Below are 16,368 nucleotides of genomic sequence, written 5' to 3' on the forward strand. Positions count from 1 at the left end.
GCCAGTGCAGATTATAAACTCTGCTTGAATAAACCTAAACCTTTCCTATATATTTTTTTGTTTCCAAATACCCAGAACTTCCTATCACACCAAATCACAGAATTCTAGAAGAGTGAGGACTGTCATCAAAGTCACCTGGTCCAGCTGCCTCCTTTTACAAGAGCCAGAGGGCAGAGAGGGAGTGTCCTGCGGTTCATCTTCCTCGCACCCTGCTGTTGGTGCCTGGTTTGCACTCAGAACTCTGCCAGGCACTATCAGCCTACTCCTTCGGGTTGAACAGACACCAATGATGTGGCTGTGGAGGCCTTCTATGTGCAATAGAGGATCTCCTCCTCTCTGCAGGCCAGTGTGGGTATGATGATGAGACCTCGGGGAAGCCTCCCTATGTGCCTGCCCCTGTCTGCCCATGTGAGGTCACAGAAGCAGCTGGCGTGCTTGGGACCAGCTGGCTCTCTCACCAGCACTGAGGTCAGGCTGGATAATCAGATGGATGGGGAAAGAGGGCAGATCAAGAGCTAAGACAGATGTCACCAAGGCCAGTGCTTGTTATTCAGAGGTGCGACCCCCTACAAGTGTATATGAATGGCCACCAGTCCCTCAGTGCTATTCAGTCAGTTTTTTTCTTTTTTTTAGGGACTTCATATTGTCTCATCTAAAAGTGAAAAATAATATGTGACTGTGAGTTGAAAATTTTCCAGGTGTGTTTTTTCTCTTTTATCATTTATAATCATTGACAGGTTTAGTGCTTTTTTTTCCTGTTCCTCCACCTTGTTTCAAACTTGCTCTAGGTCTCTTGATATCATCTAGGATGCCAAAAATTAATGAAATGATAGTGGATCCAGATTTCTTTGCGAAGGAGAAATATTTTGACTGTCTCTTATGTTGAGGCTGCTCTGCTTCTGAGGAAACTGAAGTGGGTGCAGCATGAAGTCATTCTCATTCCATCAAAACACACATTTGCCTCATTACCAAGAACCTGGAGTAGGGATGAGGAGGCACACCCTCCCTGGCAGCCCTGGAACCATTTCTCTCTTTAGTTTCTTTCTTGGTTCCATCCTCCATTACTTTATATACTCCCCATCTTCTCATTCTTTATATCACAATGCAATATTTTTTTAAATGTGCACAGGTCTTGTAACTTCAAAATCTCCAAGTGACAGTGTCATTTCTGTGGAAACCACATACATTGTTATTTGTTTGTATGTCAACTCAGTTTAACAAGGTAGAGACACAATACAAAATGATAAGAGACTAGTCAGGTTATTAATTGGCTGAACTAATATTCAAAGCTTGTCTTGAAATCCTGGAAAGGTGTATGTGAAAAATGAGAGGGGAGAAATACTTGGCTGTGATATCTAAAGTCTGTAAGGCATCTTAATGAACTGATTTGTCTTTATTTTCAGTGGAATATTTAGTCACAATTCTTTGATTCCTGGATTAGATGATCTGGGGTATGAACAATTACTCCATATGCCCAGCATGGAAAGAGATTTTTATTGTTTTTTAGAAGATTCATGCTCTAATAATGCACAGGCAGGAAGCACTCTACATGAAACTTGTTAGTTCTGGTAAGAAATAAAACAATTATTTTGGACACTTTTTAGTAGGGAGAATCACTTTTTTGACCTAACTTCCAGGAACAAAGCTGCAAGCAGGGAAAATAGTGAGACTCATTGGGGTAGTACACCGGCTTTCAAGTTGTGCTCACCAGAGCTGCCTTCTGGAGGCAAAGAGCTGGGCTCCAGGACACCATTTTTCCCATTCAGCCATGCAGCTCCACTGTTATATTTATTATAAGTATCTTTCTTGTAAGACTTATTCAAAAAATAGTTTCTTCAGCTAATAAAAATTTGATAATCCCAGCACTTTGGGAGGCCAAGAAAGGCAGATCATCTGAGATGATGAGTTTGAGACCAACCTGACCAAAATGGAGAAACCCTGTCCATACTAAAAATACAAAATTAGCCGCGAATGGTGGCACATGCCTGTAATCCCAGCTACTTGGGACACTAAGGCAGGAGAATCACTTGAACCTGGGAGGTGGAGTTTGCAGTGAGCCAAGATTGTGCCATTGCACTCCAGCCTGGGCAACAAGAGCAAGACTCTGTCTCAAAAAAAAAAATTGAAATATTGTTCTGTATTGTATTTTGAAAGCATGGGTTAGAAATTCTTGTACCTAACTTTTATAAAACAAGAACAGATTTTTTCTTTTTTTCTTGAAAAAAGTCACTTAAGAATTATCCTCAACTTTTTTTTTTTTTTTTTTTTTTTTTTTTTGAGACGGAGTCTTACTCTGTCGCCCAGACTGGAGTGCAGTGGTGTGATCTCCTTTCATTTCAGTCTCCGCCTTCCGGACTCTAAGTGATTCTCATGCCTCAGCTTCCCATGTAGCTGGGATTACAGGCACACCCCAACATGCCCAGCTCATTTTTGTATTATTATTAGAGTCGGGGTTTGACCATGTTGGCCAGGATGGTCTGGAACTCCTGACCTCAAGTGATCCGCCCACCTCGGCCTCCCAAACTGCTAGGATTACAGGCATGAGCTGGCATACCCGGTGCATCCTCAGCATTTAATAGCTTTGACATTAGGCCACGCCCATCCTATACAAGTCCTATGTATACATTCTCATGGCCAATGGCAAGTAGTAGGACTGGCTAAGTTGCTGTAGATGGAGGTGACTGTCGGACTGACTGACCTTGTATTGTTGTTTCCTCTAAGGCCATGTTTGCATCTCATACTTGTTGCTACCAAGGATCTGCCCCCCTTCTCAGACACATGAGCTTGTACCAACTGGACAATTAGTTGTACTTTAAAGATTCATACCAGTTTTGTAATCTGAATGACCATAAGTTCTTAAAATTTAAGTGGAAATTTTTGATAAAATTTTGGTCAAGGAATAAAGTTTTTAAAAGTTCTTTTAATGTTTTTATTTCAGCTATAATAAAAGCTTTCTAGAATTATTGATAAAACTGTCAATTCAGTTTTGGGGGGAAACTGGCATTTCTGGCTATCTTGAGCCAATGCCTTTGTGTTGAGAATAAGTACACAAGGGGTTAAGAGCTACTTGTCAGGTAACTCTTAACTGTGTAGGGAGAAAGGGATTCAGCCTTAGTAATAACGCAGTCAAAACCTAGGACCCACTGACTGCCTTTCTTAGTAGTCACTGTTCAAAGTTCTGGTTTAGAAATGGAAGATAAAAGACGACAGTTTCTGTTTAAAAAGTAATCTGAGCAAGCTATACCTTAGGATTTTTTTTTATGGGCTAACCACTTACTGAGATAAGGGAAAATCCAAGTTAACAAAAAAGTCACATTATGGAGTCATAAAAAGTCATGACACAGTCTCAACTTCTGAACATTTAGGGGAAGCAAAGAATTATTCTGGAGAGAAATATGTTGAAAACTACCTGCGGCATATTTTCCTAATTTCCAACTAGGCTTTTGCTGATAGAAATCAATGAGAAAGTATAATGCTTTGCTGCTTCAGATGGAGAATTTACTTAATCAAGCATACTTCTAAATATATTTTAAAGTATCATTAGTGTCTACAAAGAAAAAAAAAAAGATGATCCAGGAGCCAGTGGGAAAGCCGCCAGCTTTTTAGCTGACTGTTCTCTTCAACTTGCTGAAAATAAAAGAAATCGTATGAACGTTTTTCAAAAGTATTGGATGATTTATACTGGGAAAAGGCATACGAAAGTTTAATTTTTACTCTGCCCCACCTGTTACTAATACAGTAAAATATCCTAGCAGAAAAACACTCATGTTTACTACAAAGACCCAAATGCCTTTTATCTGCTTTCGGATCCGAGTTACATTTAATCCTCCACCTTCATTTTTCCCCATTTTTGTATGGTTTCATAGGCAATGGAGAAACTTTCCAGAACTCTTTCTTCATGAAGATAGTTTCTGTGGAAGTCAAGCATGTGAGCATAAGTTCACATAGTAGGCCCTTGGTAATTCTAGGACCAGAGTTGTTTCCCTGTGGTTCACAGTGAGGCCTCAGAGAAGTGTGCAGTCCATCGGTAGTAAGAATGGGACACCATGGTGCCTGATTCTTTCCCTTCCCATTTTTATCACTGCTTTGCAGAGACTATAAAGCATCCTGCAAGAGGAAAAGAGAAAAGATCTTTGAACTCAATCTGGAAGTATGGTGAGTAGAAGCTGTTTGCAGGAACTCATGCTTGGCACTCTTTGTGAAGCAGGTAAACAGCGGCTCCAGAGAACCCCAACCAAATCTTCACATGATGCATTGGACTTGGTGGTCTATCCTTCACACACCCACACAGTCAGGCCTGCAAAGCCAAATGCAGTGACCACCAAAGTTACAAACTTTTGCATTGGAAGCATACGTGCTAACAAAGTCTTTTCATCAGGACATCATCTTTTTTTTCTGCTCATTTCCTTGGTGAAATTGTTTTTTTCTCTTTCTTTTTTTTATCTAGGTCTCATATGTTTTAGGTGCAGCCTGACATTTCAGCAGTGTTTTGCTAAAGCTCTTACTGTGAATACTGTGTAGTATGTGTGCAAATGACTCCTAACTTATTAGATTTCTTCCAGTGCGTGCATCCTGGCAGAAGACACCCCAGCAGGCCTTGAGCATTGCTGCTGCTTCACTTCACATAATGAATATTCAGAGGCTGCAGTCATTGAGAACTCAGGTGGCAAAAATAGTAAGGTGATTGAAGCAAACCCTAACATGAAAGCAAATCTGCATTTCAGTGACTCAGACACACTGATTACAGAGCAGATTCCTGACCCCCAGACCCCATGAGAGGAGAGTCCTGGGGAACCTCCTATGAATGAGGCATCTGTTCCATACACCAACATGCTCACATCTTTCTGTATGATGTGTTGTAATCAGCATATTGTTTTTAAAAGACAGTAAGCCCTTCTGTAGTCCTCTCCACGAAATGCATTTAGGCTGATAGTTGTTCAGCATAAAGGATGGACTGTTGAGACGGGCAATACATGCATTGTTTTCCCTGTAATGCAGTCAGGATCTCCAGAGCAAAATTTAGTGTGTTTTTTGAAATCTTATTTTATGTATTTTGTCACCATCAGCAGTTGGACTAAAGTAGGAACAGCTCCATTCTATCAGGGGTTAAATTATTCTCAGTGTAGATCTAGTGGTGATGTATAAATTGCAGCCTTTTCTTTTTTTCAAAGGATTCTAAAATAGGTTTTCAGAATTAGTGCTGGATTTCTGCTTCTGCATGTGTGGTGACTCTTGATTCTTCCCCTTTGGAGAAGCATCCTTTGCAGCATTCCCCCTTCCGAGGAATCACTTAGACACTTCCAGCTGGTGGCAGGGGATACAGCCATAATACAGCTTCCTCTGTCCCAGCTGTCTTCTTCACTACGGTAAATGCATTACGATGGCTGCACTCTCCTGTAAAGGTTCAGGTAGAGGAAGGTGTAGGATGAAGTCCGGACACCGTCGTTGGGGTTTTTAAAAGCTTCAGCTTCTCCAGCATCTTTTCATGGTGAATGTCTTCCTGCTTCTAGTCAGGGCTTTCTCTCTAGTGATTGGAATGCTGCTGTAAGCCTGATTAAAGGTGCCTGAGGATATCACCTTTTACGAGGAAGCCGTGCGTGCTTGAGAGGATCTTTTTAAATGCATTATGGCTCATGCAGCCTCACAATTAAAGAAAACCAGGGATTTAGAAATCAATGCTGAAGAAGAGCCTGAGAAAAAAAGGAAACACCGCAAACGGTCCCGGGATCGGAAGAAAAAGGTAGCTATGTATGCCAGAGCATATATCTTGCCTGGATTCTTTTTGTTTTAATCTCCCCCTGGCATCTGTTAGAAGCATTTAGGGCTATTTTTACATGCTGGGTAGAGTGTAAATTGGGTGTGTAAATTGGAAACAGATGATAAAACCCTATGGCAGACCATGGCCCTAGGATGGGCAAGTCAAGGTTTTCTGGAGTGGGGTGATTGCAGGGCTATGCGGAAAGTGTGCTTCACTTTACATAGGATAGGCATGGGCTTGTTTCCATGACACGCAAAGGTGTTGTGAAGGAGTTACAAAAGTAGTTTGTTCACAGCGCAGTCAAGGTTAAATGCACTGCGGTGACTTAGGGAGAGGGAGAGGCCAGAGAGCCAGGCTTTGTACTTCTTAGAGGTTTGTCTCGTGGAAAAAGAGCTTTTGTGCTGGAACTGTGTCACATGCGTGCGTCTCCCAGGCAGATCTGTGACCTTAGAGACGTAGCACAAAAGTCATTTCCTGCTTCGCTTTTATTTCCTCTTTCTTCCCTTTTGCCTGTTTTTTCTACAAGGTGCTTTTTGTCAAGTTGTGCAATGGAAATAAGCTGTCAGAAATAACTTTCTTTTGTTAAATAAAGCTGAAATCACAGAGGTTTGTTTTTTCCTGCTGGGGGATTATCCTGAATGCAGGAATTCCAGGGACCTGCAACCTTCAACACTGATTGTATTAGATCAACGTATGGACATTGATGATTCCTTACTGATACTCCAAGGCAGGGGGAAAATAGGAATGGTCTGGGTCAGTGGTAGTTTATCATAGCCCATGAGTACTAAGAGGGTTTGCCCTTAAATATGACTCCTAGGTACTGACCCGGGAGTAAGACCCCAAAGTATGTTTCCTCCATGATAATTAACAAAAATTGACTAAAACTCTGTGATCTGAATAGGAAAGGCAGGTCACAAAGCATTTTAATGTGTCTTTGTGAAAAATCCCAGGGGAAAGATATCCTTAATATGCTCTGAGCAGTGAGGCATGTGCTTTCTAAATGACATGCAGTTTTCATCTTCCATATGTACCTCTCTTCAGGAGTGACCGTGAATATTTCTGGTACCTTTGCCATTTTCTTCAGAGCCAGGATCTACAGAAGACTCTGCCTTTTGTTGCATCGCAGACTTTAGATTGAAGCTGGAGAGCTGCAGTTGTTTTGCTGCATGATGTTAAATATAGCTAGTTCCTACTTTGATATTCTTGTAAATAAACTTCTTGAATATATTTTCATAAAGAGAAGAACTTGGGTTAAGAAACTGTGTGCAGGCGTATTTCAAAGCCTTGCACAGCAGAGTTGTTATGAAATTGCCATACTTTGCTGGATTCTGGGCTAATTTTATTGTGTGAGGTTTCTCTGTGGGTAGGTCACTACCACTTGCCCCCTCTCCATACATCTCTACCCACCCCTAACGTGATAAACTAGCTTCTAAGAAACATGGAAAAGGTACATATATTTGTGTGAAGATACAGTGTCATATTAATATTGACACTATATGTTAGGGTTGTTAGGTTAGCTAGGTTTACGTACAGCAGTTTTCTGTAGCAGCGATGACAGATCTGTCACCTTCGTGCCTAGGCCCCTGTTTGACTTGGAAGCAAAATAGGGAAGGGGTGAGGCAAAGGGAGTTTCTGGACTCACTGAGCCTTAGCAAATGCTTTGTGGACCAAAGTGCTTTGTTAGCAGTACAACAGAGTCTGTCCAATGTAAATCTCTTAGCAACCAGAAGGGAACATGGAGAAATATCAATATCGCTATTGTAAATGTCCAAGTAGCTTTAAATGTTTTGTTCTCAGGACACTCACAGAGTAGACCCTGAACGTGGCTCATGGATAACACTTTCATTGCTGTTGTACTTGTTACTTCTTAACATAGTAAAATAAGTATATTCTCTATCAAAGATACAGTATATTATGGAAGACACAATATTTATAGTCAAATTATTTCATGGACTACTTGTAATATATAAAGTGAAGACTGAATTAATTTGAAGACACTCTAGATTTCCTTCAGTGGCATAGCCATGTATGACCCTCATTCCCTACAAAGTGAATTGTTTCGACTTTGACTTTCTTTCTCCCCACCTTTTTCTAAGATCCTAATGAAGGCCTGTAGGCTACTTGGTTTCTTGTTGTAAATCTCTTGTCAATCAAAAATGCTGCTTCTGAGTATTTTGTGGGTTATTATGGACATAGCTCCTCTTGTCCATATGCAGAAATATCCTATAGAATCTTTTTTTTTTTTTTGAGCTGGAGTCTTGCTCTGTCACCCAGGCTAGAGTGCAGTGGTGGTGTGATCTTGGCTCACTGCAACCTCCGCCTCCCGGGTTCAATCCATTTGCCTGCCCCAGCCTCCTGACTGTGATTACAGACACCTGCTACCACATCCAGCTTATTTTTGTACTTTTAGTAGAGATGGGGTTTTGCCATGTTGACCAGGCTGGTCTCAAACACCTGACCCCAGGTGATCTGCCCTCCTTGGCCTCCCAAGGTACTGGGATTACAAACATGTGCCACTGTGCCTGGCCAGGATCCTTTAATTACATAAAAATAATAGTGAAAAATCATAAAATAGAAAAACTTGGGAAAATCTTAGAGTATCTAATTTATAAAATAAGGAATTTTGTCCATGATATTCTTGCAGTTCAAGTTTGGGCAAGACCAAAGATGAAGCTTTCTTAATTGTATCTGATGACACAGAATCATATAGTATGGGATCTCACTATGTGTTATCGTGAAATCATAATACACATGTAGACTTAACATTGAATTCACATTTCATCGATTTTTTTTTAAACCCAGTGAATTATACATTTGGTCTATTTTGAATACGTTAGTCATGAATACATGATTACCAGTCCAAAAAGAAAAACAGTACAGAACTTCTAGGAATTTATAATTAGTTGAATTTTAATAAAGATGTGTTTTATTCTAGACATAAGCAGTGTTAAGAAAAAGGAAATCTTATTCGTTGAAAGGAAATGCATCTGGGTAAATGAATCTTTACTCTTTTATTACTAATTTGTCTGGCTTGGGGAAAAAAAGTTTTAATGAGTATCTAGTTTAAAAGTTGCTTACCAGTGCATTTATAAACACCCCTTACCCGCTCTTTCCCACTGCCCTTCCCTGCCATATATTTTTCCCTTCACACTTCTCTGCTCATGGGCTGCTTAGGTTGCCAACCAGTGGGAGGCATGCCAAAAGCAGTCAGAGTGCCTTTGGGTGGGTTATTACTGGATCCCTGCCCTGACTGAGCTAGTTGCAGAGAAGAGCTGTTTATATACCCTGCTCCCAGCAGGGCCCTGGTCCATGGGTGGTGGTTGGTAGATGGCTTGTCCTCCCATAAAGCCATGAGGGGCTGAAGTCACAGGTGCTCCCCTCGGGATCAGGTCACAGTCCTTGCACATTCCCTGTCATTGCTGGCTTCTGGTACCATGTTACCTGCCTGGTGTGCCCTCCCCCACATAAACTATAAAATACATTTCAACAGTGAGGGATGTTACCAGAACTGACCCTAATTTGTTCCCTAAGTGAGTTTTGTTAGTATATGAATGTATGCTTGCATATATTTACCAGGTCCTGTCAAAAAACTTTGAGGCAACCTAATGAAATTTATAGGAAAAAAAGGAAACATTATAGAGTTTGCTCTCATCAGATAGGTAGGTAGGTAGGTAGGTAGATCTCTCTCTATATATATGTGCACCTGACACAGTGCTAGATACTGAGATAAAGTAACGTCTTTTTTGATATTGATGTCAAACTTATACAGTTCATCAGTGACAGAACAGGAACAAATATTCATTGCTTTATTGTTGCTTTCATGTATTCATTCAGTAAACATTTATTAACTGACTTCTATGGATCAGGCATTGCCTCAAATATTGGAGACAAAGCCAATCAAAACATAGTAGCAACACTACGGTAACGCCCAGAAGAGGCAGGGAGGGAGAAAAATAAGAGCCATTAATCACTCTCCAGAAGGAATGAAGACACCACAGGAGTTCACAGAAAGACCCTCACTTGACTCAGATGGGCTCAGAGAAGGATCTCAGTGAAGCTGAGCCTTGAAGGAGGAGTCAACAAGGTAGTCAAGCAGAAGAACAGGAGTTTTATGCCCAAAGTGATAGAAGTGGGAGAGACTCTTGGGCTGTGTGGGAAACAAGCAGTATTTTGGAATTCCTGGAGGAAAGAAAACTTGAGTGTGTGGCAGGAAAAGTAGGCAGGGGCCCGAGCATGGAGACCTTCATAGTCTATCTTGTGTAGTTAAAAATTATCCTGCTCAAAGCAGGGAGAGACCTTAATGGCGGTGGTAGAAGAGAGGACTGTGAAGAGCTTTATGGGGTAGAGCCGGCACTCAAGCATCCGTGTTGTAGCAGCAGCAGGGAGAGCAGTCAGGAAGCTCTGATGGAGATCCAGGCACGAAATGCTGAGTGTGAACCAAGGCGGAGACTATGCCAGTGGAGAGGGGGTGTTGCATACCAAAGATATTTAGGGGAAGACTCAGTAGAACTTGGCAGTGGATTGTAGGCAGGATGTGAGAGAGAGATCGGATTCTAGGATAACTGCCAAGTTCCTGGCTTGAAGGGGAAGAGGAAGAATTAAATGTCCTGGATTCATGTCTTTTCTCCCAGGCCATTTATTGACCACTTATTCTGCACCAGGAAGGGTATTACATTGCTTTATAGGCGGAGGCTCCTTTAATCTACATAATAATCCTGTGAGAAGAGAAAGTATTTTTTTATTATCCCCATCTTACAGATAAGGAGACTGAGGCTGAGCCTTGAATCTAGTTGCCTAAAGTTTTCACCCTAGTCAGATAGTCGTAGAGCTAGGATTCCAATTTGGGCAGTCCAAGTCTCTAGCTTGTGTTCTTAACTACTATGCCATACAAGGTGTGTAGTATGTGGCATTAATATTTACACAGCTACACATCAAAGTGGGCTTGTTTCAGAAATTCTTCTAAGTGATAAGCGATTTTCTAGACATTTGAAACTTGAAACGACAGCCTTTGTGTCTCTAACTAACTCAGTATTGTAGTGTCTGTTTTTCTTACCCTCTGCAGTAAATTTTAATGTTTTTTTCTTGAGGTTCTTTTTTTAAATTTTTTTGGAAGACAGAAATGAAAATTACCAACACAAGGATTTCAAATCCTGAGACACATTGTGTAATGACAACGTAACAGTGTGTGAGATGTCTGCTCTATGTCAGGCGGTGTGCAGAGGGATTCCCATGCATTATTCCTTTTTCTTCCCTATGACTTTCCTATGAGGCACACCTTATTTTCATCTTCATTTTCATAGGTAAAACGAAGGCTTAAAAAATGCCTTGCCTGTGGTCATATAGTTCATGAGTGGTGGACATAGACTTGAACTTAAAGGATTTGGGGATCCATATTTAACCACTGGGTTTATTGTAATGAGATGCTAGCAGTCTCTTTTAAGGTTAACTGCAATGATTTAAGGGTTTGAGAACAGAGTTTTTAACAATATGAAGGATAGTGTTGTTGATTTCTTGCTATAGAAGCTCAATGCTTCCTGACATTTTATAGGCTTTCCCCATTCCTCGTCACCTAGGTATCTATGACACCCTGATCTAAGATGCCAGGCATGAGTAAGGTTTTGTACTGCAGCAGCTGGACTTTTATGGCAGAAGATTGTGTAGATCCTTATGTGATCAAGGAACCCTGCTCTGTTCCCTGCTGCATCGAGTATATGGACTCCAGGTCTCCAGGGAGCATGGTCAATTAGCATACTTGATCTTCTGTACCGTAATTATGTGTTTACGTGTCTGTCTTACCTAACAGACTATGAGCTCCTTGAGGCCGGAGATGGTATAATTATCTATTACAGACAAAGTGGGGCTTGCTGGGTGGTGAATGAATGGATGAGAGGCAGTATCATGTAATGACTAAGAGTATGAACTGTAGAGTAAGATTGTCTGAGTTCAGATTTTGGCAGTATCCATTAGCTGTGTGACCTTGGGGAAGTTATTTAGTCTCTCTGTGCCTCAGGCTCTTCACCTGCAAAACAGATGTAATAGTAGCATGTGCTTAGTATAGGGTTGTAATGGGATTTCAGTGAGTCCATATTAGAATGGTGCTTGGCACAAAGTAAGAGCCATAGTGTTAGTTGTTGTTGCTGCTGCTGTTGTTCAGAATGTACAGACAAATGAACAGAAGAATAAATGGACTGTAGTGTGACTATTTCGTGTTAGCCAGTGTACTGAGGCATTAACCAAAGCCAAGGTATGTTTATGCATCTTGCCTCAGGTCACAGAAATACCTGGTCTTGGAACCAAGGCCTGTGTGGTTCTATGTCTCTTGCTTGGGCCATCAAAACCTCTACAGGAGAGGTTTTCTTAAGGGCGAGTCTTATTAATAGACATCCAGGGTGAATTCTTAAGTCAATAAAAAAATGATCACTTTTGAGATGTTAAGAGTTAAATTATTTGCTAATTCAAATTTTAATAAATAATTTAAATTTAACTACAAAATCTAGCCTTGTATAATCCTTCATACTTAAGTTAGTGTACTCCTGCATTTAAAATTTTTAAGTAGAATCCATTGACTGAAAAAACAATAAACGCATTGGCTTATGTATATAGATTAAGGTATAGATTAAATATTGAGGGAGAATATCTAAATCCAACATTATATTGTCAGTTACATAATTCAAATTTTACTTTCAAGAAATAAGTAATTTGCTATAGTTTTGCCCAAATGGGTGTTCTAGTTTATATTATGTAAATTAAAAGTAGAAGAGTTAAAAGCAAAGCAGAGGACATCAAGCTTGAATTATTTACATATAGGTCAGATTTTTATCTCGTCTTATTTCATTCACCCAGGTATCAAAGTTGTTAAAAACATTCCCTCTTTTTCTCAGTTCGTCAGCCTCCTTCTTGGCTACATGCTCTCATGGACCCAAAGTGGAGTCATGAAATGGGATTGTCCATTATTGTCAAATTTGGGAGGTGCTTATAAAATGTATAGATTTCAGTTCAGATTTAATTGGTTCCTGTAAATTACTTCTCAGTCATGGGTGACTTTTTGATTAGTTAGGATCATATCCTCAGTGTTATTTGAACTTAGATGTATCTCATTAGAATGGGAAGATCAGAGACTACCATTCATATCTGCTGGGTATAGCTCAGCTTTTCCTAGGAAAAAAGTACTAATATCATAATCATAGGAGAAGAAGGATGTATGGACTGCAGGGTAAAAAATGGGGACAAGAACTAGACATAAAAGGGTTGGAAGAAAGGAAGTTCAAGATTTTCTAGGTACTGGAAGTCAGAGACACTGAAACATTTGTGACATCCCGTGAAGGTACACCTGAAATCAGAAATACCTGGTCTTGGAGCCAATCAGATAAATATCATTCTTTTATCCTAATAAAGTACAATTTTGTAAGACATCTATACAGTGAAAGAAAGTATGAAAACATAGTAAAGTTTATTTAATGGAAGATTAGAAACATTAATAAACAGGCAAGCAACAAGGAGAGATGTGGGAAGTATCTGGGGCTAAGTATTACAACTCATGGTATTAAAGAGAATGGGCCTTGGGGCTCAACGTGAGTTCACAGAGAAGCTGCTACTAATTAACTGTGTGGCCGGGAACTAAATTTCTTTGGGCCTCAGTTTCCACGTTGATCAAACAGGGATACTGTTTTTTCTTTGCATATGTGTTGTTGTGAAGAGTAGAGATACTGCAAATAACTGCATTTTGCCAGGTTCCTTGCATAGAAAGAGAGTGTATTTAGCAAGTCTCCAGCTTCTACTCCTAAAGTATAGGCTCTCAAATGTCATTGAGGGTTTGTAGCCAAGAATGAGGTTGAAGAACTGAGAAAAAGAGGGAATGTTTTTATCAACTTTGATATCTTATAAGCACTCAAAATTATTTGCTGAATTGATATGGTGAATGAAGTTTTACTAATAGACCATCATTTCCAAACAACCATTGAAATCCCTCAGTTAGCTCTTTGCAAACTTTCCACAGCCCTCAGGGAGTTAAATCTGTCATTTTGAGAAACACTCCTGAAGACTCATATTTTAAATACATTTTTCCATTCATTAACATTAGTACTAATTAGCTTCTCTCAGTAGTTAAATGATTGCTGAGGTAGATATTAAAGAAAGCTTAAGAACCATATGCACAGATAGAGGAAGTATCAAATGATTCTTTTAACAAAATAAGTTTATTTTTCAGATTTGAGCATAAATGTTTTAAAAGGGAAAAAGAGGACTACTTGGGTTAAATGAAGAAATCTTCATTATATAGTTTATGTATTGTGATTATGGAGAGGACACAAAATATTACTTAAACAATGAAAGATTTATTACCAACCAATTTATCCCCCTGTCTAAATAGTGTCCATGATAGAGGTGTCATTAGTTTCAGGATAGACGGGTCCTGGAAGAGGAATGGATAATCTAACCAAGGTAGACTTATCTGCTGTACCTGCTTTCTGAACCTAAGGTGGCCCACTGGCTGTCTTCCTTTATCAGCAGATTCCCTTCTCCCTGCGATCTGATTGCTATTTGCAAGAGCCTCTAAATTTTTCAGTCACATATAGCTAGTTAACCTTCACCTGACCAAACTGGCCCACTTCCATAACTGCCATTTAGAATTATCAGTGTGTTCATCTGCTCCCACTCGCCTTAAACCAAACAGAACTGAGTCTGAAACCTGGACATCTTTCCTTAGATGTTTTCATCATAGATCCTCTGTGATGTTTTTTATTGTTCCAGGAAGGTCTACCCACCCCGTGAGACATCCAATAGCAGAAGTGTATTAGGCAGAATTTACCTGTCCTTTTATTTGTTGAGCTATAATTCACTGAGGGACTGCATTGGGCCAGGCATTCTACCAGGTACATGACATGGATCATTGTATGGAATCCTCATGGCATGGGTATTATTTTCCAATCTTCTAGATTAGGGAAATTATACTCTGAAAGTTTCAAAAACTTGCCTAAATTGCACAATTAGTAAGTGTAAAGCTGTAACTCAAACCCCGACTGACCTGATTTCCAGCCCTGTGCTTTTTTCACACCTCTCCACACCTGGAATTGCCTCTATTTCAACTGAGAGCACCATTTTACAGAATACTGAGTTCCATGAGATGAATCATTCCTGGACTGTGAAATGCCATGCAAGGATTTCTCCCCACTAGGAAAACTCATATCGAATCCTTTTTGTGATTTACCTCTTTCCCCCGAAAGGACATTACAGAACAGGACATAGAGAGTAGGAGGTTGATATTACTGGATGTAATAAATAAATTGACTCAACCTCAAATGACTTTTACTTCATTTACTGGAAATGCATTCTACTTTAACAGTACCATAATCCTATTAATGCTAAATAAAGAAATATAAATATAGTTAATTCCCAATATGTTTTTATTTTTGAAGATGAGTGGCAAAATCACTGCATCTGATTTGGGGGACATTTCTTTGATTTTTTTTAAATTGACAAATAATTGTACATATTCATGAGGTACATAGTGATGTTTCAATATAATGTAAAGTGATCAGATCAAGATAATTAGCAATATTCATCGTGTCCAACCTTTATCATTTTTTTACTGTTGGACACATTTGGTATCCTCTGCCTACTTGAAACTACATATTGTTGACTGTAGTCATACCACTGTGACATAGAATGCTAAATTTACTCCCCTTATCTAGCTGTAATTTTGTATCCTTAACAAATCTTTCCTCTATACTTTTTTTCCCCTACCCTTTCCAGCCTTTTGTATTCTCTGTTCTTTTTTCTTCTGTGAGATCAACTTTTTTTAGTTTCCTCATATGAATGAGAACATGCAGTGTGTAACTTTCTGTTCCTGGCTTATTTCACTTAACATGAGGTCCTCCAGTTTTACCCACATTGCTGCAAATAACAGGATTTCATTCCTTTTTATGGCTGAATAGTATTTCATTGTATATACATATACTTTTTTTAAATCCATTCATCTGTTTCTGGATACTTCGGTTGATTCCATATCTTGGCTATTGGGCATAGTGCTGTAAGAAACATAGGAGTGCAGATATGTCTTCGATATACTGATTTTATTTCCTTTGCATAAATGCCCAGTAGTGGCATTGCTGAATTATATGGTAGCTCTATGTGTAATTTCTTGCGGAACCTCCATATTGTTCTCTATGGTGGCTGTACTAATTTACATTCTCACCAACGGCGTATAAAATTTCCCTTTTCTCTGCATTCTTGCCAGTATTTCTTTAAATTGTCTTTTAGATAATAGCAATCCTAACTGGGGTGAGATGAGACCTCATTGTGGTTTTGATTTGCATTTGCTTGATGAGTAGTGATGCTTAGCATTTTTCTTGTATTTGTTGACCATTTCTATGTTTTCTTTTGAGAAATGTCTGTTCAGATAATTTGCCCATTTTTTAATCAGATTGTGTGGGATTTTTGCTGTTGAAATGTTTGAGCTACTTGGATATGCTGGATAGTAATCCCCTGTCCGCTGAATAGTATGCAAATATTTTCTCCCATTCTGTAGGTTGCTTTTTTTTCACTCTGTTGATTGTTTCCTTTCCTGTGCAGAGGGCTTTCAGTTCGATTTAATCCAATTTGTTTCTTTTTGC

The 16,368-nt window shown here is 39.6% G+C and overlaps 1 protein-coding gene across 48 annotated transcripts in view; it reads left to right on the forward strand.

Annotated features, from left to right (window-relative positions):
* ANK3 (ankyrin 3) overlaps nt 1-16,368 on the forward strand; it is a 541,984-nt gene that overhangs the window by 179,405 nt on the left and 346,211 nt on the right. For 46 of the 48 annotated variants that reach the window (XM_078345880.1, XM_078345884.1, XM_078345883.1 and 43 more), the window contains exon 1: nt 5,228-5,740. The exons of the other annotated variants lie outside the window; for them this stretch is intronic. In XM_078345880.1, coding sequence (XP_078202006.1) covers nt 5,627-5,740 — 114 coding nt within the window. In that variant the 5' untranslated portion in view covers nt 5,228-5,626. Of the gene's footprint in view, nt 1-5,227; nt 5,741-16,368 lie in introns of those variants that run through there. 48 annotated transcript variants of the gene reach the window in all.

This window comes from Callithrix jacchus, chromosome 12 (genome assembly GCF_049354715.1).
Source record: "Callithrix jacchus isolate 240 chromosome 12, calJac240_pri, whole genome shotgun sequence".
NCBI lineage: Eukaryota > Metazoa > Chordata > Mammalia > Primates > Cebidae > Callithrix > Callithrix jacchus.